The sequence below is a fragment of the Macaca thibetana genome, chromosome 9, assembly GCF_024542745.1.
Source record: "Macaca thibetana thibetana isolate TM-01 chromosome 9, ASM2454274v1, whole genome shotgun sequence".
NCBI classification, from domain to species: domain Eukaryota; kingdom Metazoa; phylum Chordata; class Mammalia; order Primates; family Cercopithecidae; genus Macaca; species Macaca thibetana.
Window position 1 is genome coordinate 64,284,415 of NC_065586.1, and position 22,169 is coordinate 64,306,583.

The 22,169-nt window shown below is 42.0% G+C and overlaps 1 protein-coding gene across 3 annotated transcripts in view; it reads right to left on the minus strand.

Annotated features, from left to right (window-relative positions):
• SUPV3L1 (Suv3 like RNA helicase) overlaps positions 1-16,298 on the minus strand; it is a 29,967-nt gene extending 13,669 nt beyond the window's left edge. The window contains exons 1-7 of one of the 3 annotated variants that reach the window (XM_050805216.1): positions 15,942-15,990; positions 13,536-13,657; positions 10,409-10,486; positions 9,900-10,007; positions 8,683-8,797; positions 5,867-6,035; positions 3,553-3,664 (exon numbers count right to left, since the gene is read on the minus strand). In XM_050805216.1, coding sequence (XP_050661173.1) covers positions 3,553-3,664; positions 5,867-6,035; positions 8,683-8,797; positions 9,900-9,963 — 460 coding nt within the window. In that variant the 5' untranslated portion in view covers positions 9,964-10,007; positions 10,409-10,486; positions 13,536-13,657; positions 15,942-15,990. Of the gene's footprint in view, positions 1-3,552; positions 3,665-5,866; positions 6,036-8,682; positions 8,798-9,899; positions 10,008-10,408; positions 10,487-13,522; positions 13,658-15,941 lie in introns of all 3 variants that reach the window. The other 2 variants (XM_050805215.1, XM_050805214.1) reach the window with 2 other exon arrangements.
• Positions 16,299-22,169: the final 5,871 nt, after the last annotated feature.

Here is a 22,169-nt window from a genome sequence, read left to right on the forward strand (position 1 = left end):
TAAGTATTATCACTATCTCCATTTGACAGAAAAGTCAGAGGCCCAGAGAAATTAAGTTACTTGCCTTAAGTTATACAGTAAGTAAGTGTAGAGATGAAATTCAAACCCAGGCCACCTAGCTCCAAAGTCTATACTCTTTTTTTTTTTCTTTTTAATTTAGATACAGGGTCTCACTGTTGCTCAGGATGGCCTTGAACTCCTGGGTTGAAAGTGATCTTCCTAACAGTGCCTCACTCTGTCACACAGGCTGAGTCCAGTGACACAATCATAGCTCACTGTAACTTCGAACTCCTAAGCTCAAGCAATCCTCCTGCCTCAGCTTCCAAGTAGCTGGGACTACAGGCACGCAGCACCATGACCAGCTAATTTTAAAAACATTTTCTTGGGAGGCTGAGGCAGGCAGATCACAAGGTCAGGAGATTGAGACCATCCTGGCCATCACAACATGGTGAAACCCTGTCTCTACTAAAGATACAAAAATTAGCCGGGCGTGGTAGTGTGCGCCTGTAGTCCCAGCTACTCTGGTGCCTGAGGCAGGAGAATCACTTGAACCTGGGAGGCAGAGGCTGCAGTGAGCCACGATTGCACTACTGCATTCCAGCCTGAGCAACAGAGCAAGACTCTGGCTCAAAAAAAAAATTTTTTTTTTCTTTAGAGATGGGGGTCTTGCTATGTTTCAGGCTGGCCTCGAACTTAAGTGATCCTCCCATCTCAATCTCTTAAGTAGCCAGAATTAACAGGCACAAGTCACCACACCCAGCTCCAAGTCTATACTCTTACATACTCTACCACACTGCCTCCCAAACTGAGCAGTTCCACTTGTCCTATTTTTTGCAATCTAAGAGACAGCCTGAGGAATTTGCCTGATGAGAGCTATCACATCTAGACAGAAGTAAAAGAAGGAGGCAAGCTGCAGAACAAGGAGGTGACAGCCCTTCATTTACTAATGAAGCATCTCTACAACAGGAAACCAGGCAGCTCTCAGGAGTAGAAAGTAAAGTAGAAGGAATAATTCCTTGGGCCTCAGCCATGCTTATTCTTAGGGGTTTTAAATCTATCACTATGGCAAAGAGTAGTGTCTCATTTTATTTTCTAAAGCTAAAATGCTTCCAAATATATTATTCCAATCCCTGTAATTAATATATTATATTTTTACTTTCTTCTCCAAATACCACAGAATTGAAAAGAGAACATTTAAAAATACAATTAATATACTTACAATGATACTTAGAAACGTAAAGAAAGCTAACTCTATATTGAAAAATCATCAGATTAAAAATTACTTATTGAGGCTGGACATGATGGCTCATGCCTGTAATCCCAGCACTTTGGGAGGCTGAGGCGAGGTGGATTGCTTGAGCCCGGGAATTCGAGGCCAACCTGGGCAACGAAGTAAGACCTCTTCTCTACAAAAAAAAAATTTTTTAAATGAGGCGGGAGAATTGTTTGAGCCCAGGAGGTCGCGACTGCAATGAGCAGTGATCGTGCCACTGCACTCACACCTGGACGACAGGAGTGAGACCCTGTCTCAAAAAAATAAAAAAAGTACTTAGTGATCTGGATATGTACAAACAAGACTAGAAGAGAGGACACAGAGAAGAAATTCTGATTTATAAACTTCTGTGCTATTGTACAATATATTACTTTATAATCTATTGATTTTTTAAAAACTATTCATCTCATGAAGTTGATTATTAAAATGAAAAAAAGCAAGCAACCAAATAGTAAAGCACCTTCCTATTTGTTTAATATATACACCCACCATGCACACATAACTACATGCATACACAACATGAACACAGAGTGGCCGGGCGCGGTGGCTCAAGCCTGTAGTCCCAGCACTTTGGGAGGCCGAGACGGGCGGATCACGAGGTCAGGAGATCGAGACCATCCTGGCTAACACGGTGAAACCCCGTCTCTACTAAAAAAATACAAAAAACTAGCCGGGCGCGGTGGCAGGCGCCTGTAGTCCCAACTGCTCGGGAGGCTGAGGCAGGAGAATGGCGTAAACCCGGGAGGCGGAGCTTGCAGTGAGCTGAGATCCGGCCACTGCACTCCAGCCTGGGCGGTAGAGCGAGACTCCGTCTCAAAAAAAAAAAAAAAAACCATGAACACAGATATTGACAAAGTCTGGAAAATATATACCAGAGGGTTATTTAACACTTGTTGATTCCAGATAGATGGGATTGGGAAATTATGTATGTTTGTTTTCTTCTCTTTGCTTGCTTACATTTTTATATTTTCAATAACGAAGACATGATTGCTTACATAATAAGGAAAAAGTTAATTTTCACTTAAATGTTAAGGCCAGGCACGATGGGTTATACCTGTAATCCCACTGCTTTGGGAGGCCTAGGTGGGAGGAACACATGAGGCCAGGAGTTACAGACCTGTCTGGGCAACACATTAAGAACCCATCTCCACAAAAAATTTATTAATAAAAAATTAGCTGGGTGTGGTGGCTCACACCTGTAGTTGTAGCTACTCGGGAGGCTAAGGCAAAAGGATTGCCTGAGCCCAGGAGGTCGAGGCTGCAGTAAGCCATGACTGCGCCATTGCACTTCAGCCTGGGTGACACAGTGAGACCCTGACTCAAAAACAAAACAAAACAACTTTAAATAGAAGCTCATTGTGGCAGTGCACATAACAGGAAAAAATTTTAAACAACCTAAATATCCTTTAACAAATGGGTAACAAATAATTTCAGTCCTAAGATGCAATACTATAAGACAGTTTAAATGAAGTAACTACAAATATGTAGCTATAGATACTTCAACAAGACTAGATAGATCTAAACACATTTGTGGAGTAAACAAGCAAGTGGGATAACAATAATAACATAATAATCACATAAATGTTTTAAAACACAACAATCTAGAATATTGACAAATAATACATATCAGTGATATAATATATATCCTGAAAAGAGACAGGAAAACTATACACACCAAATATCTGTTAACAGAACAAAAGAGGAGAGAGGAATTAAACTGGAGAGTGGTATAAAGGAAATTTCAGTTACACATATTAACATTTTAGCTCTTTTCAAAGAAAAAGGGCAAGAACTTCAGGTGCAAGCATTTGTCAGTGGTGGCAGGATCGCACGTTTGTCATACTTATTCTCTTCTTTTTCTAGATTTTAAAATTTTTTCTTCACACACAAAAAATCATATTCCACATGTTCAAGTGTATTTTAAAATTAAAAATACCACAGCCAGGCGCAGTGGCTCACGCCTGTAATCCCAGTACTTTGGGAGGCTGAGGTGGGCAGATCCCTGAGGTCAGGAGTTCGAGACCAGCCTGACCAACATGCAGAAACCCTGTCTCTAGCAAAAATACAAAAATTAGCCAGGCATGGTGGTAGGCGCCTATAATCCCAGCTACTTGGGAGGCTGAGGCAGGAGAATTGTTTGAACTGGGGAGGCAGAGGTTGCAGTGAGCCGAGATAGTATCATTGCACTCCAGCCTGGGTGACAGAGCAAGACTCTGTCTCGGAAAAAAAAAAAAAGAATTAAAAATACCAAACCAGTTTCTTAAATGGCATATACATACAAGGAGTTGTAACACTGCACATCTCAACTGTACAAGAAACATGTGAAGCCTGTTTCCCATCTGGGTGAACTGTCACACGCTCTTCACCTGTCACCAAGTCACATGGCACACCCTAGAAAGACAGAAAAAAACTAGAATTATTGAAAATAATGGCAAAAATATGTTTTGGATATTTAACAGTGTGTTCTCTCTACTACCACCAAATTAATTTGTTTCACAGTTAAAACAAAATGTTCCCATGGCCGGACACGGTGGCTCATGACTGTAATCCCAGCACTTTGGGAGGCTGAGGTGGGCGGATCACAAGGTCAAGAGATTGAGACCATCCTGGCCAACATGATGAAACCCCGTCTCTACTAAAAATACAAAAATTAGCTGGGAGTGGTGGTGTGCGTCTGTAGTCCCAGCTACTCAGAAGGCTGAGGCAGGAGAATCACTTGAACCGGGAGATGGAGGTTGCAGTGAGCTGAGATCGTGCCACTGCACTCCAGCCTGGAGACAGAGCAAGACTCTGTCTCAAAAAAAAAAAAAAAAAAAAAAAAATTCCCAATGCTTTTTTCCCTTTTATAAAAAACAAAGTAAAATAAGAGCCACTCTCTTACACAACCTGGGGAAACTTGGAAACATCTCAAATCAGGAAATCCTCAGGTAACAAAAGCATGAGACACTGCAGCAGTTTCACATTTTAACTTTGTACATCTCTGAACTATCTGACTTCATTAAAATGAATTGTTTCTATATTCGAGAAGAACATTATAAATACATTTTAAGAATGTAAAGACAGGCTGGGAGCAGTGGCTCACACCTGTAATCCCAGCACTTTGGGAGGCCGAGGCAGGCGGATCACGAGGTTGGGAGATCAAGACCATCCTGGCTAACAGGTGAAACCTCATCTCCACTAAAAATACAAAAAATTAGCTGGGCATGGTGGCAGGCACCTGTAGTCCCAGCTACTCAGGAGGCTGAGGCAGGAGAATGGCGTAAACCGTGGAGGTGGAGTTTGCAGCAAGCCGAGATCGCACCACTGCACTCCAGGCTCCGTCTTAAAAAAAAAAAAAAGAATGTAAAGACCTCCTATTATAATTCCCTGAGAGGGAGCAATATTAATGCTATATCAGGGTGATCAATCATTCTGCTTTGTCTAGGACTATTGGGTCCCCTAGAATGGAGGACTCTTGGTGCTAAATCTGGAGAAGTCTAGGCAAACTGGGATGGCTGGTCATCATAATGGTCTGAATCTAATCATGGGGAAACATCAGACACATCCAAACTGAGGGACAGTTCACAACACAACTGACCTGTAGTCTTCCAAAATGTACAAGTTATGAAAGACAAAGGAAGACTGAGGAACTGTCCAAGATTAATGGAAACTAGAGATGTGACAACTAAATACAGTGTGAGACCCTGAAAAGAACCCTGGAAGGGTGGAGGATGGGGTATAATGGTCAACTGATAAAATCTGAATATGGACTGTCTACTAAGTAAGAGTAATCTATCAATATTAAATGTCCTGCCTCAGACAAATATCCTGTGTAAAAGTCTGTTCTGAGGAAACACATACTCAAGTATTTACAGATAAAGAGGCATTACGTATGTAAATTACCCAAACTGTTCAGGAAAAAAAAGAGAGAATGCAAATTACCTACCAAAACTAGTTAAACTCACATTATAAAGTCATAATAAAACAATGAACCAAAATGTAGCCCATTTAGTGAAAATGATGCCTCAGACCACAGGGCTTCAGTCCTTTCAGTTTTGAAAAGGTGGCTTCAGTCTTTATCATTAGTTTTAGCTGATAGCACCAGAGGGCTAATCTATAAAAGGTAAATTAAATATCACAGAGTAGTGCTTAACTCTGAGGGGACAAAGGACTACAGAGTTTTGACTATAGCAACAATATTTTATTCCTTAGAAAAGTAAGTGAAGCAAGTATGACAAAATGTTAAGATATGATGAGGTGGTGTAATAGGTTCAAGCTTATTTGTACGTTACTTTCTGCATTTCTCTACATAACGTAAAATGTTCTTTAATATTGTATTTCATTCATTGTACTGGGCACATGTTTTCACATTTTTGTATCTCTGAAATCAAGGTGCATCTTTAGAATTGATAGCATGTCAGAGTCAGTTGGTAGCATCTTTTTCTTTCTTAACTGTATATAAAATAATGGCACATCTTACAATTGACAGCCTCTTAGATACAATGAAATACGGTAATTTCTTGTTAACAGTAAATTACTACAAACATCTTTTCTCACTCCCACCACAAAAGAAAATTAAGAAAAAAATGAGCAAATATTTGGTAATATACTGACAGCAGCATTACTCTTTTCGAAGATCTCATGTGCCAGTAATTTTAGAGGGCCACAATACACTCCAGACTTTGCTGAGAAGTATTTCTGGATTGCGTGATAAGTCTTTCCACTGTTTGTGGGGCCTGAATGAAATATTATCTTCCGCTGCACGGCTCTAGCATCTGGGTACCTAAAACATGAGTAGGTAAACAGCTTAATCCATTAACCTCAAAATCCATCCTGGCAAAGGTATCAAATGAAACAAATACCAAATGAAATATCCTCTTAATATTCACAAGATCAAGTCTTTGAAAAACTGAACAATGGGTTTAATATCCACATTAAAATAATGACTGGTTTCCAAGAATGGTATTTACTAACTAGAGGACAGAAAAACCCAAATGCAAATTAATGTCTTGATATTTTTCCCATTGTACAAGTCTCTTTTTCTCGGCGGTTACTAAAAATAAATTTAAACTGCTATCAGTTCCATACTATGTTCACATCATTCCCACAGCTCTAAACACATGACTCTAAAAGCAAACATTCCTAGGCCCCTGAATTCCAACATACACAAATATAATAATGGAGTCTTCTACCTCTGGCCATAGTGGAATAACTGGCACTAGACTTGCCCTCCCACTAAAAACAAGTACAGGTGGAGCATGGTGGCTCATGCCTGTAATCCCAGCACTTTGGGAGGCCAAGGTGGGAGGATCACCTGAGGTCAGGAGTTCAAGACAAGCATGGCCAACGTGGTGAGACCCCGTATCTGCTAAAAATAAAAAAATTAGCCAGGTGTGGTAGCACACGTCTGTAATCCCAGCTACTCAGGAGGCTGAGGCAGAAGAATTACTTGAACCCAGAAGGTGGACGTTGCAGTGAGCCGAGAACACACCACTGCACTCCAGCCTGGGTGACAGAGTGAGACTCTGTCTCAAAAACAAAAAACAAAAAACAAAAAACAAAAAAAACAAAAAAAAAAGTACATATATGTATGTTGTGCCTTATATGTTGCAAAGAACTAAGGTGAGTATAGCCTACTAGATGTGGGCAATATCCAGCCTAGATGATTGGAAAGATACCGATTTAGGTAAACTTGGTAAAATCCAAGTCTTTTTTTTTTTCCAGAAACAACTACATTTTCTCATCTATAGGTAGCTAGGGGCAACACAGTTCCATTCTAGAGGGAAACAAAAGGGAGAGCCCCACAAAACTTTGGGGTCAAGGGAGAGACTCATCTGACACTTCTTTTAGAGGTCAGGGTTTGTATATCATAATTCAAGTTAGAATAAGTGAATTAAACTGAATTTGATGGAATGTGAGTAAACCTAGAACAGCATTGAAGCACTGAAGCATTACACAACCTGAAGACTGAGAAGGATATATAATCTGAAGGATCTTTTTATTTCCCCAAGGTCTTTCGCACTGGAGACAGCATAAAAGAGTGAACAAGTGTTGGGATGAGAGAAGATGACATCAATGTGTGAGTTCAGTATAACTGGGGATAAACTAGAAGTACCTGTGATTTTATACTCGTCTTATTACCTGCCAGGGCTCATCTAGCCATGGCAATGTTTGCCTAGAATGGCGGTAAAAGCCTTTCTTTGTTGAATCAAATACTACTACACTATTACACTTCCACACTATTTATTTGGGGATGGGCTGGGAGTGACAGTAGCCTAGTAGTTCAGCTACCTGATTACAGCCCCATTCTTTTAGAAGCACACTTCTGCCAAGGAGTGGTTTGTACTGCTGTGTTTGGTACATTTAGTCTTTTTTCTGCTACAAGTTTTCCTTACCTGTCCTTTAGTGGAGATTTTATTCATCACAGGACAGAATAATCAAGGACAACCAAAATCCTTTTGTTAATTTCAGTACCTCAGCTATCAACATTTCTGAGGTATCATTCAATGTTCCTCTGCGTCATGGAGTGAAATTCTTGTTTTATGGGTATTGGGAGTGTGGGAATGTGATAACCTAAACAACCTTTGCTCTGAAATTCCATTTTTCCCTCTTTCCTTGAACTGTATTGACCTATAGAGTTAATTTCTTTTGTACTTTTTCAAAGAAAATATTAAAAATCAATGGTCTCAAAAAAAAAAAAAAGTACAAAGCAGGGCAAAATACATGCAGTAAATGTGTGGGGACATGGGCCATAGGCAGTGCAGGACTGCAATTCTTGAAAGAATAGAACACTTGGGATGAGCCATACTGCACCCAGTAAGGCATAAGGAGGTAGAACCCAAGCAGAATATGACAGTCTCACTGAAGCGAGCAGCAGAGATCAAGTTCGGAGCAGCTAAAATGTGAAGACCAGAGTGTGGAAGAGAAGGGTGCATAGAAGGAGAGCCCAGAAGTCTGTGTGTGGGTTCCCTGTGAGTTACTGGCCAAGAGCTGGGCTAACCATGTACAAGATAAGAATCGGCAGGGTCTAGGAATGAGCAGCCTACCAAGGGTTTGAGTGGAAAGTCTCAAAGATGTCTCAAGTGCTAGGGGATGTTGCAGTTCCAGCCATGGTGGAAAGAACTCATTAACACCCAGGCACTCAGCTAAAACACCAGGAAGGCCATAGCTTAGACTTAAGGACAACATCGTTAAGTCACGGCTATTCTAGATCTGCCCTAATAAAACCTAAACCCACACTCAATGTGCATCAAGGTGAGATACCAGTTAATTGCCTAACAGAGTTAATTGCCTCTTTTTATTTTAGGAAAACAACCTAATCCAGACTCCTTATAATTTATTATCTAGAATATAATAAAAAAATAATAATGACTATGAATCATCCAAGATTAGAAACTGAAAATTTCAAATCCACAAATGGAGAAACTAACCAGTTAGGTGGTATTCTTAAGTCACTGATTTTACGTAGATCATCCTTACAGTCCAACACAGGAAATATTTGTTTGGCATGTCTCAAGAAAAATGGAAATAAATCATCCACATGAGCTGGAAAATAAAATACTGTATTAACATGTGCAATCTACATAAAATTCATAACTAAATTTAGTGAAATCTTTTTTCTTAGTAAGCTAAGGTGCGGGGGCATTGCCAGGATAAAAAGAAAAGTCCTCTCCAGGCGCAGTAGCTCACGTCAACAATCCCAGCACTTTGGAGAGCCGACCTGGAAGGATGGCTTGAACCCAGGAGGTTGAGGCTACACACTGAGCTGAGACTGAGCCACTGCACTCCAGCCTGGGTGACAGAGCGAGACCCTGTCTCAAAAAAAAAAAAAAAAAAAAAAAAAAAAGGAAAAAAAGAAAACAAAAATAGAAAAGTCCTGAAGTTACGGGCTTTATCCTTTTCTGGGATCCTGTTTTGTCTTAATTTTTCCTTTTAATTTCATTTATATTTTCAGGAAAACAGGAAATTGGCTAGCAACCACCATGTTCTACTCTTTTAGTACAAACAGGCAAAGATTAGCATTAGCAAAAGTTAAATTAAAAATAAAGAACCTAGACATGTACATTACAGAGATGAAGGTACAAACATTTTTTAAACTTCGAAAACCACAGACAGGCAAAACATGTGTTTGTTCCTCAGCAAGAATTCTCCACATCTTAGTGGCTCTGAGAGGAGGCTGGGGCATGTCCCATTCTGCGTTGTATCCTCAGTGCTGGGCACAAGATACAGGTCTAAGAGTCAAATACATAACCAAAACCAAATTGCCTGTGGGAATAAAATGATGATATTCTGATTTTTTGTTTCTTTTATAGCAAGAACTTTGTCCTGATATGAGGAAGAAGGAAGCCAGCGGCAGAAACAGACAGAATCTGCTATGCATTAATTCTAACTTATATAAGAGCTTTATTTCACTGGGCCCCAGTCTTCCTCCAGTCTAAGACATATGGGTGATGTAATAACTAGCTCAGGGACCCACCATAAAAGCAAACAACCTAGAAGTCATCCTGTCAAAGCACTGAGTTATTTACAGAGGATGTTACCAGACCCATTCTAAACCAAATAAGCCCTTCTAGAGAAATGAACATGAAGTATGAGAAGAAATAGAAGGTATGTTCAATAGGATTTTAAAAAGTCTCTAAACACTTGCCTGCACCGAAGCAAATATCATTCAAAACAATGTGAATGTCCACATCTAGGGAATGAGACTGCATAATATAATTTCTAAAGCTTATGAAAGCTTGGTGGAAGAGACGAGCTGTAGAAACACAAAATGAAAAGATCTAAGGCTTAGTTCTCATTTTAAAAAGCACACAGAAACACCACACCAAACTCACCAGAGAGTCTTTTTTTTCCTTTTTTTTTTTTTTTTTTTTGGTAGTACAGCTGGTTTATTACGATCTGGGCTAAAACTGAGCTAAAACTGAAGTCCTAGCACAGCATGAAGGAAGGCCGCACCTGCAGCTCTTCTGCTGTGCAGTATGGCTCACCAGGTGAGCCTTGCCAGTCTCCCACCCAGCCAGAAGCAAAGGGCAGGGACGTGTCTCCAGACGACAACTATGTACTTATTTCCAGGTCACACAAGGGGTCGCACAATCCTGACCAAGCTGTACTGTAAGAGGTAATAAAATATCTCTATGAAGATGTTTTGGGCCTTACCATCAAGTCCATAATCAGCACCCAGTTTCTGAACTTCTTTCCTCTTGTAAAACTTGTCTAAGACCTTCTTTACTTCATCTAGAAGAGAGATGTCAAAATTTAGCATGTTTCCTTATCTTAGATAAATGCTGAAAAAAAGGCAAAAGAAGCTTGAAGCAGTAACACTAAAGGCAGCAATTTAATGAGTGTTGCAAGAACTAGAAGGTTTCAGTTGATCCTTCTTTATGAATTGATATGCGATGGGAGTGTTAAGAAAAATGATCAAGTCAAACAATGCAACACCCTGTTACACCTCAGAGGAATGAGCAATGCACTCTGGGATCAGAGGCAGCCTCAAGCCTTCACCAGGCCATTTATACGTAGAGAGCCACAGTGTTATTCACTTATAACCATTCTGCACATCCAAACAGTGAGCAGCTAAAACACATCCAGAAAGACAACCAATATAGCAAGGACCAGATCCTCATGCTTAAGGAAGCCAGGCTGATCTTAAGTTTGAGGATGATGATTTCAGGGACAAAAGATTACACTTGTTCTGTGCTACATGGCAAAACTAAAGTCAGTGGGAGCAGATTTCAGTGGAATTTATACAAGAACTTCCTAACAATTAGAACAGTGAAAAATGAGAGCTTCTTGACAATTGAATTACTCAAGCAAGGGTTAGATGACTGTCATGGGTGACAGCAGAGAAATGTCTATGCTATTGGGAGATAACATGCCACTATGAATCAATAATCCTACAGGTAAAAATATTTTAAACTAATCAAGCTGAGACTGTATTATGGTTGTATATGTTAAAATACTACAGCATTATTCAATAAACATTTTACTGACTCAGCCACACACTATGTATTTCTAGGAGGAGAAGCCACAATGAGGACACAGCCTTTACCCACAAAATTCAGAAAGGCCAAGTGGCCTGCATTTTTACCTTCCACAAATGTGCCAACCACATTTTCACACAGTCCAATACACACAACATTCATTGAAGAAATCAAGCCTGAACAGAGCATCCCACTAACAAAACTGACAGAATGAGGAAATTTCAGAATCACTGGTTTAGCCACTAGATCTGCCCACAATTAACTATGAGATACACATACACACACAGAGCGTGTGTGTGTGTGTGTGTGTGTGTGTGTGTGTGTATTTATATTTCAGACCACAGGCAGATTTCTGGGTCTCTGTTACTTTGTGCTGAGTAGAACAACAGTTTCTTTTTTTTTTTTTTTTTGAGATGGAGTTTCACTCTTGTTGCCCAGGCTGGAGTGCAATGGCGCGATCTCGGCTCACTGCTACCTCCACCCCCTGGGCTCAAGAGATTCTCCTGCCTCAGCCTCCCAAGTAGCTGGGATTACAGGCATGCATCACCATGCACCATGCCCGAATAATTTTGTACTTTTAGTAGGGACAGGGTTTCTCCATGTTGGTCAGGCTGGTCTCAAGCTCCTGACCTCAGGTGATCTACCAGCCTCAGTCTCCCAAAGTGCTGGGATTACAGGCATGAGTTACTGCGCCTGGCCGACAGTTTCTTGGTATCAAGGGTAGAAAAATCAATGACAAATAAAAGATTGGAAAAAAGCAAGTGCAATTGCTTGGGAAAATTCTGCTGACCTATAAACTCGATACAAACTAAAGACAGATCACATTTATTTAGAATTAATCTATTTTCTGTGACTAATACTACCATGTTATATAAGATTCATGCTGCTTTACTCAAATTAAAATGCTTCCAAAATATGAAATTTCCCATTATGTAAAGTAAAAGAAACCAGTTACAAAAGACCACATACTATATGACGCTATTAATACGAAATATACACAACAGGCAAATCAACAGACAGAATGTGGATTAGTGGTTATCTGGGGCTAAAAAAAAAAAAGATACTGGGGACTGGGGGACTAGAGTGACTTGCTAATAGATATCAGGCTTCTTTTCATGGTGATAAAAATGTTCTAAAATAAAATTATGGTGATGATTGTACAATCCTGCAAATATACTACCAATGAATTATACACTTTTAAAGGGTGAATTTCTGGTATGTAAATTAAAATTGTATCTTTCTTTTTTTATTTGAGACAGGGTCTCACTCTTGTCACCCAGGCTGGAGTGTGGTGGTGCAATCTCGGCTCACTGCAACCTCTACTACTACCCAGGCTCAAGCCACCTTCCCACCTCAGCCTCCCAAGTAGCCGAAACTACAGGCACACACCATCATGCCTGGCTAACTTCTGTATTTTTTGTAGAGATGGAGTTTCGCCATGTTGCCCAAGCTCGTCTAACTCCTGGGCTCAAGTGATCCACCCTCCTGGGCCTCCCAAAGTGCTGGGATTGCAGGCATGAGACGCTGCGCCCAGCCTAGTCTTTTTAAAAGAACATTCTGACTGCAGGTAGAGAATTGAATGGAGGGATCAAAGGCATATGAGGAGACACATAAGGGGCTATATGTGCAGTCCAGTCAAAAGATGGAAGCTGGCAATTTAGACTAAGCTGGTTGCAGTGGAGAATGAGGGAAATGAATGAATTCAATATTTATGAGGTAGAATCAACAAGATTCATCAACTGGGCTTTCTCTGATTGTTAGATGTAGGGGTGAGGGATGGACGACGACCAGGTTTGACCTGAGCACCCAGAGAAGCAGGCTGGAAGGAGGAGCAGGTCTACCAGGAGGAAGGTAAGTTGTCTTGACATGCTAAGGTGAGGTGTGTGTAAGAAAGACAAGTGGAGACACCTGGTAGGCAGCGAGATATACGTCCAGGGCGAAGGAGAGAGGTCCAGGGTAGAGACAAAGATCTGAGAGGAATACTGAATTAGTGAGGGAGAGAGCGAGAATGAGACACCCCATAGAGAACACAGAATAAAGCAGCAACGTGACGCAGGACAAAGCCTTTAAGTACTTCAACTTTTTGGGCTACGAGTAGGCAAAAGAGATTGAGAAGTGACAGCTTCTTGTCCCGATTGCTAAGCTAAGTGGAAATCTGACACCTTAACCACATGGCTATATCAGAGTGTAGTAATTTAGCATCTTCTGTAGCCCCTCCTGCCATGCTGAAAAATCATTCTAGTAAATTCAACATCTGGACCAATACCAGTCAAAGGAGATGAAAAATCACCTGGCACACAGACCCAATGAAGTAGCTAAGGATTCTCCACCAGAAGAAAATCTAGTGCTGACAAACTTATGTCTTTATTCCATCTTCTTACAGGAAGCAGCAAAGACATTTACACTTTCAGGTAAATTGGAATAGCTGCAGAAAATAAGAATTTATCAATATTTGAATACAATAAGGCAAATTATCTCATCCAAATTACCTTATGCCTTCAAATAATATAAAACAAATGGAAAATTGTTCTTTAATGGGTAAACTATTGTTTGAGTTTCAACTCTGCAAGATGAAAAAGTTCTCATCTATTTCACAACAATGTCAATATACTTAACACACTAGTGAACTGTGTGCTTAAAAATATTTAAGACTGGCTGGGTGCAGTAGCTCAGGTCTGTAATCTCAGTGCTTTGGGAGGCCATGGCAGGAGGATCCCTGGAGCCCAGGAGTTTGAGACCAGCCTGGGCAACATAGCAACACCCCATCTCTACAAAAAATTTAAAAATTATCCAGGCATGATGGTGCATGCCTGTAATCCTAGCTACTTAGAAGGCTGAGCCAGAAGGATTGCTTGAGCCTGGGAGTAGGAGGTTACAGTGAGCTATGATCATACCACTACACTCCAGCTTGGGTACAGAGCAAGACCCTGTCTCTAAAAAAACAAAGTATGGCCGGGTGCGGTGGCTCAAGCCTGCAATCCCAGCACTTTGGGAGGCCGAGACGGGCGGACCACGAGGTCAGGAGATCGACACCATCCTGGCTAACACGGTGAAACCCCGTCTCTACCAAAAAATACAAAAAACTAGCCGGGCGTGGTGGTGGGCGCCTGTAGAATGGCGTAAACCCGGGAAGCGGAGCTTGCAGTGAGCCGAGATCTGGCCACTGCACTCCAGCCTGGGCGACAGAGTGAGACTCCGTCTCAAAAAAAAAAAAAAAAAAAAGTAAAATAAAATAAAAAAACAAAGTAAAGGAAAAAAAACTAAAAAAAGTTTAAAAGAGTAAATTTTATGCATTTTTACAATTTAAAAATAAATAATAGTATAATTACATTATTAAAATAATACACTCTCTGCTATGGTTTGAATGTCTTCTCCAAGACTCTCATTGAAATTTAATTGCTATTTTAACAGTTGAGAGGTGGAACCTTTAAGACGTGATTAAGACAAGAGGAGTCTGCCCTTTTGAGTGGATTAATGCCATTATCACAGGAGTCAGTCAGTTATTGCAGGAGTGGGCTCCTGGAAAAAAAGGGTAAGTTCAGCTCGCTTTCTCTGTCTCACAGGCTCACTTGCCCTTCCACCTTCCACCATGCAATGATGCAGCCAAAGGCCCTCATCAGATCCTGGCCTCCAGAACCATGAGTTAAATACACCTCTATTGCTTATAAGTTACTCAGTCTCAGGTATTCTGTTTTAACAGCAGGAAACAAAGACAGTCTCCCAACTCCAAGTAAAAGTGAAAGGCCTTGCTTAACACTGACTTGGAAGAACAGGTCAAAGAATAACATATACTGTGAGTTCCATCACATGTTTAGTGAAAGTACTGTACTTCTGCTCTGAAAAACATATTGTAGTCTATATTTTAGATTTACAATAGGAGGCACCAACGTCGCTTGTTGAAGTGAGACATTTCTCCTCCTATTCCTGGAGGCAATTACTGGATAGCATTTCCTCAACCTCCCAGTTTCATTTGGTCAGAGGAAACTCCCTTACCTCCCTAATCATCCCGAAACTCACCTTGAAAACATTCACATGCCTCTCTGTCAAAGAATCCATCCAAACTTAAGTTTTGCTGAGCAAAGCCCGCTGCCACTCACTGATGCTACCCTCTTCTTTTCTCTCTGGAGCCGGGGATACCATACCTTGTTCTACCTTGCCATGTTCTACCTTGTATTACAGTTCGCTTTCCATACACGTGTCATTCTCCACGAAACCGTTACGTTTCTTAAGAGGGGATCGGGACCTGAGTCTGGTTCCTCTTGGCAACCACCACACAGCCTAACAGCGCGGTATGAGTCGGCGCCTCCTCAATGTCAAAGAATCCTAAAAGAAGTCTTTTCATTGCCACATCCCATTCCCCTTCTGGGGGCGGGAGAGAAACAAAGAAGAATGCAAGAAAGAGCGGGCGTCTACCTAACAACTCAAAAAAAGTCAAATCCTCCCAACACATGAGTGTTTAAACCATTCAGAGAGCAAGTCAGTAAAAGGGAAAAGGCCGCTTCTGGGACGAGGCGTTAAGAATTAATTAGACACAGTCCCAAGCTGTTTAAGGGGCTCACACACCAGCGAAGGAGGCAGACATTGAGAAGCACGATGACAACACTCGATGGGACCTCGGATCCCCAGGGGAAGGGGGTGCAGCTTCCTCCCAACCAGTCTCGGCCCGGCAGACACCACTCCCTGCCGCCCTCCTTAGTTCCCGCACTCACTCTTGTCCAGAGGCCGGGTTAGCTCGGCCCCGACGTCGCCATCGGCGCTGGGGCCCTGAGGTTTCACAGTCAGGGGCACGAACAAAGACGTGTTCGGGATTTTGGAGCCACCTGAGGCAGAGGAGGACGCGGTAGCAAGGACAGAAACTTGCCCCAGAAGGCCGGGAAAGGGCCCAAAGTGGGGGCGAAGGGCAGAGCAGATGGCTGCCCGGTGGCCAGCCTGGCGCCCTGCTGGGAGCCGAGCCCACAATAGGGCACACCGGGAGAAGGACATCGAGGCCGCAAGTTCTACAGGCGCCGGCAGCAGCCGCGGATACGGCGGCAGAGAGTGACGCGCACCTCCAGCGCCTGCTGTCCAGAAAGACCCGGACCGAGCAGGTAAGCTGCCCGGGAAAATGCCTGACCGTTAAGGAAAAAGCCGTGCGGTAACGGTGTTCTTTCAGGGAAGAAGAAGCTTAGCAGAGAAAACCGCTAGACATAATTCTCGTTCTGTTTCTCTGTTTTGTTGGTGATTGGGACCAGCTTTCCCTAAAGAAGGGAAAATAATCAGGCATCTTGGGATGTCATAGATGAGCGGAGGGGGCCTGCTAGTCGTGTCGCGTGATGCAAACTAGTCCTTTGGTAAGCCGGTGTCTAGAAGCACGTGGGTGAGCAGTGAGAGAATGGATGGTGGAGCAGCAACTGCGAATGCTCAGGGTTCGAGTGTGTCTTGCGGACTCAAACACTAAATAGCATTTCCCAAAAGTTTCTTGCATTGTTAACCGGCCTTTCCTGATATGGTAACGTTAGCGATAATAACTTGATATGCCCCTCAGAAACGTTGCTAAGAAATAGTGTTGCACTATTAAACCCCTTGTATTACGTAAGTACTTTTGCTTTAATGTGAGCAGTTTGTGTACATCATCCTAGCAACTATGTCACAACCACATGGCAAAAATACGTGCTCTGTACCCCAGCCATAGTTTAGTTCCATTGCATTTGTTGAATACCGTGTCCTCATGTGAGGCTGCAACATGTTAGATTCAACAAGTTTAAATTAAGCTGGGCGTGGTGGCTCACGCCCGTAATCCCAGCACTTAGGGAGGGCGAGGCCGGTGGATCATCTGAGGTCAGGAGTTCGAGACCAGCCTGGCAAATGTGATGAAATCCCGTCTCTACTAAAAATACAAAAAGTAGCCGGGCGTGGTGGTGCACGCCTGTAATCCCAGCTACTAGGGAGGCCGAGGCAGGAGAATCGTCTGAACCTGGGTGCTAGAGGTTGCAGTGAGCCGAGATTGGACCACTGCTCTCCAGCCTGGGCAACAAAGTGAGACTCCGTCTAAAAAAAAAAAAAAAAAAAAAAAAAAATTCCCAAGTTTGGCATCTTCACATCTCTTTCTACTTAAATCATTAAGATCTTACAACTTGAAGGAACGTGTTATATAATATACAATACTGTATGTCTAATAGGATTCCAGTAACAATTTGTCACCTGCCTTTGATTCACAAAATAATTTTTAAACATCAGGGATACAAGGAGACAGTCCTTTGCTTTCAAAGTTTCTGACATGGTTTTGGTGATAGGAACAGTACATGTTAAATAATGCACTTATTACTCTAATAGGCTAATGGCAGTTCAAAGAAAGGAGCAATTTTAGAGTGGTAAGGAGATTTCTGCCAGACTTAAAAGTAAAACATATAGAGAAGTGGTAAGTAAATTCTAGTCAGAGGAAACGATGTAAGCAGAGGCTTAACTAAGGAAAAGACATACTGAAAAAATGTAAATACCAGAGTTAAGGCAGGCCTAATTCTATGGCTTACAAATAGTGATTATATTTTTGAGAAGAGAAATCATTCATTAGGAAGTACCTAGGATAGACTAGGATAAACACAAATGTGCAGGGAGGAAGATTACAACTTTAGCAACAGTTGTAGCTGAAGGTGATAGATTCCTGTATCTGAAGTATGATGGAGACCATGTATATGGAATGGAGAGATTTTACAAGACTCCTTAGATAATGTAGTGAGTGACTAAATATGCTAGAAAATGTCAATAAACAATGATGTGTCGTCAGATTTGGAAACTAGGAGAATGAAGGATAAACAAACATTTAATAGGTAACTGAGGCAAGCACTATGTTATTCCTTTTAATCTTTTCATATGCTTGACAACCATTTAGAGGTATTATTGTCACCAGGTTAAGTAACTTTCCCCACTAAGTGGTAGATTCAGATACTAATCTAAATCTTTTTTTTTTTTTTCTTTTTGAGACAGAGTCTCACTCTGTTGCCCAGGCTGAAGTGCAGTGGTGCAATCATAGCTCACTGCAACCTCCACTTCCCAGACTCAAGCAATTCTCATGCCTCAGCCTCCCGAGTAGCTGGGACTACAGGCCTGCACCACAATACCTGGCTAATTTTTATATTCTCTTTAGTTTCACCATGTTGGCCAGGCTGGTCTCAGAACTTCTGGCCTCAAGTGATCCACCGGCCTTAGCCTCCCAAAGTGCTGGGATTACAGGTGTGAGCCACTATGCCCAGCCAGTCTTTCTGGTGTCAAAGCAAATAGGTGGGCTTTTTGGACAGGAGCAGCATATTGGGCCAGAATCAACAGTTGTACTAGTCTTTTTTTTTTTTTTTGAAAGGGTGATCCTGAACTCCTGGGCTCAAGCAATCCTGTGTCAGCCTCCTGAGTAGCTGAACTACAGGTGCATGCCATAGCACCTGGCAGTTACTAGTCTTACAGATCTAGCCCAACCCTAGTATAGTTTTACAGAAAAAAAAAAATTCTGAAAACTATTTTAACTGTAATTTTGTTTTGCACCTCCTTGCAGATAGAAAGTGCAATCTGAATTTTATGATAGCACATACAGGCTTTCCCTTTCAGGCATTCATTAAGTTTTACTATAAACATTGTAATGGGAAAATTCAATATAAAATTTTGCTTTTACAAAAAAAGAGATGTCATATCTAGACTGGTCATGTCATATTTGTAGCAGTAAGTGTAATCGGCACCTAACACATATTAGAGCCTCTATAAATATTTTATTTTGCTTGTTGAATGGATTAATGCAACAGCTGTGTAACTGATATCCTCCTATACTTTGCCATAGCACCATAATGATCTTTTGAAAAGGCCGGGCGCGGTGGCTCACGCCTGTAATCCCAGCACTTTGGGAGGCCGAGGCGGGCGGATCACAAGGTCAGGAGATCGAGACCACGGTGAAACCCCGTCTCTACTAAAAATACAAAAAAATTAGCCGGGCGCGGTGGCGGGCGCCTGTAGTCCCAGCTACTCAGGAGGCTGAGGCAGGAGAATGGCGTAAACCCAGGAGGCGGAGCTTGCAGTGAGCCGAGATCGCGCCACTGCACTCCAGCCTGGGCGACAGAGCGAGACTCCGTCTCAAAAAACAAAACAAAACAAAACAAAACAAAAAAAAGAAAACACAAATCTTATAAGTTACTCCTGCTTAGAGTCCTTTAGTGATTCTGAATAAATGTTCAGATAAAGCCCATATTCCATCGTATGGCATCCAGGTTCTGTCCTAAATTGGTTCGCCCTATATGCCTCTTCCAGCTTTATTTCTACTCCCCACACCTACCATTCTATTCATGGTAGAACTGTACACCAGTTATATCATCGTTTCTCACCTCTGTACCTGTGAACACACTGGGTGCTTCTCTTACACATCATAGGTTCCAGTAGGGGCTCTATCATAGAATGAAAACTATCGTAATTGTGTCTCTGGGTCAGTGGTTCTTAAACATTAGAGTGCATCGGAATCATCAGAAAAGAATCATTAAAAACAAGATTGTTGGGCCCTATCCCTGAAGTTTCTGATTCAGTAGATCTGGAGTGGGATCTGAGAGTTTACATTTCTAAAACATTTCAGATGATGCAACTCTGCTGGTCTGAGACCACACTTTTGAGAACCACTGCTCTGATTAAAGTTCCTGCAGGATAGGGCCAAGATAACACTTAGTCCATTTTGCATTGCTATAGCAGAACACCGCAGACTGACTAATTTATAAATAAAATGAATTTATTTCTTACAGTTCTGGAGGCTGGGAAGTCCAGGATCAAGAGGCTGGCATCTGGTGATGGCCCTCTTGACATAACATGGTAGAAGGCATCACATGGCCAGAGAGCAAGACATTGTGTGTCAACTCAGGTTTCTCTTTTCTTACGAAGCCACCAGTCATTTCATGGGGGACCCACACTAAGAACTTTTATCTAATCCTAATTACCTCCCAAAGGCCTCACCTCTAATCAACCTATGAATTTGAGGATTAAGTTCCCAACACAAAAAAACTTAGAGGACACATTCAAACCATAGCAAGCACTAACTGGTAGTCTGTAAATATGCTAAATCCATGCATAAATATAGAAATAAATAGAAGGGGAAAGGAAGTGGGAGAAGATAACCTAGGTGGTAGAAATAAAACAAGTTAATTTCTTCTTCACCTTTGCTTTTGCTATTAAGAAAACCTGGTGGCCGGGCGCGGTGGCTCAAGCCTGTAATCCCAGCACTTTGGGAGGCCGAGACGGGCGGATCACGAGGTCAGGAGATCGAGACCATCCTGGTTAATACGGTGAAACCCCGTCTCTACTAAAAAGTACAAAAAACTAGCCGGGCGAGGTGGCAGGCGCCTGTAGTCCCAGCTACTTGGGAGGCTGAGGCAGGAGAATGGCGTGAACCTGGGAAGCGGAGCTTGCAGTGAGCTGAGATCTGGCCACTGCACTCCAGCCTGGGCGACAGAGCGAGACTCCGTCTCAAAAAAAAAAAAAAAAAAAAAAAAAAAAAACCTGGTGTAGGTTTCACAAAAACACATCCTGTAGATTACTGTCTCGTATCTTGTCTACAAAATTCTGTAATTTGAAGTTTCTAGTATTTTTCTGACATTAAGGTTATCATGATCTAGACACTAAACAATTGCTTATCCTAAGTGAACTTTTAAGATTTACTCTTGGCCAGGCACGGCAGCTCATGCCTGTAATCCCAGCACTTTGGGAGGCCAAGGCAGGCAGATCACGACGTGTCTGGAGTTTGTTCCTTCTGGTGGGTTCGTGGTCTCGCTGACATCAAGAATGAAGCTGCAGACCTTCGCAGTGAGTGTTGCAGCTCTCAAAGGTGGCATGGACCCAAAGAGTGAGCAGCAGCAAGATTTACTGTGAAGAGTGAAAGAACAAAGCTACCACAGCATGGAAGGGGACCCAAGCGGGTCACTGCTGCTGGTTGGGGGTTGCCGGCCGACTTTTATTCCCTTATTTGTCCCCACCCATGTCCTGCTGATTGGTCTATTTTACAGAGCACTGACTGGTCCATTTTACAAATCTCTAGCTAGCCACAGAGAGCTGATTGGTGTGTTTTTACAGAGTGCTGATTGGTGCATTTTACAAACCTCTAGCTACTAGCTAGAGTGCTGACTGGTGTGTTTTACAATCCTGTCTACAGAGTGCTGATTGGTGTACTTTACAATCCTCTTGTAAGACAGAGAAGTTCTCCAAGTCCCCACCCGACCCAGAAGTACAGCTGGCTTCACCTCTCCACGCGGTCAGGAGATCGAGACCATCCTGGCTAACATGGTGAAACCACATCTCTACTAAAAATACAAAAAATTAGCCAGGCCTGGTGGGACGTGCCTGTAGTCCCAGCTACTTGGGAGGCTGAGGCAGGAGAATCGTTTGAACCCGGGAGGTAGAGGTTGCACCACTGCATTCCAGCCTGGGCGACAGAGCAAGACTCCATCTCAATTTAAAAAAAGAAAAAAAAAAAAAAAGATTTACTCTTAGAATCATGAAATGTTAGAGCTGGAAGGGATGGGGCACTGTCGGATGCATTTGTAGAACTTGTAGAGATAGCACCCACATGGTCCTGCTCTGTCTTGCTTTCTCTCCGGGGCATAATAACAGACCTGGAAAACCTTTGCTTTATTCTAATACTGAGCTACATAACAGTTCTAATCCATAATTGTATTATATTTTAGACCTTTTTTTTTCTAAATGAGAGCATCTTTAATTTTATAATCACTTGTTTTGAAATCCCTTAGCTGTCTAAAAGCCTGGGCTCTCAAAAGAGCTAAAAAAATCCCCTTCCTGGGAGCAACCAGGAAAGACTGACTTATATCCTGAGAGGATAAATGGGTACCACCAGTGAACATTGTAACAAAATTTTATCTTCCATCTGTTTGCATAAGAGCTCATTTTATCTTTTCTAAGTCATTTGTTTTCCCGTAGGTACTCTTACT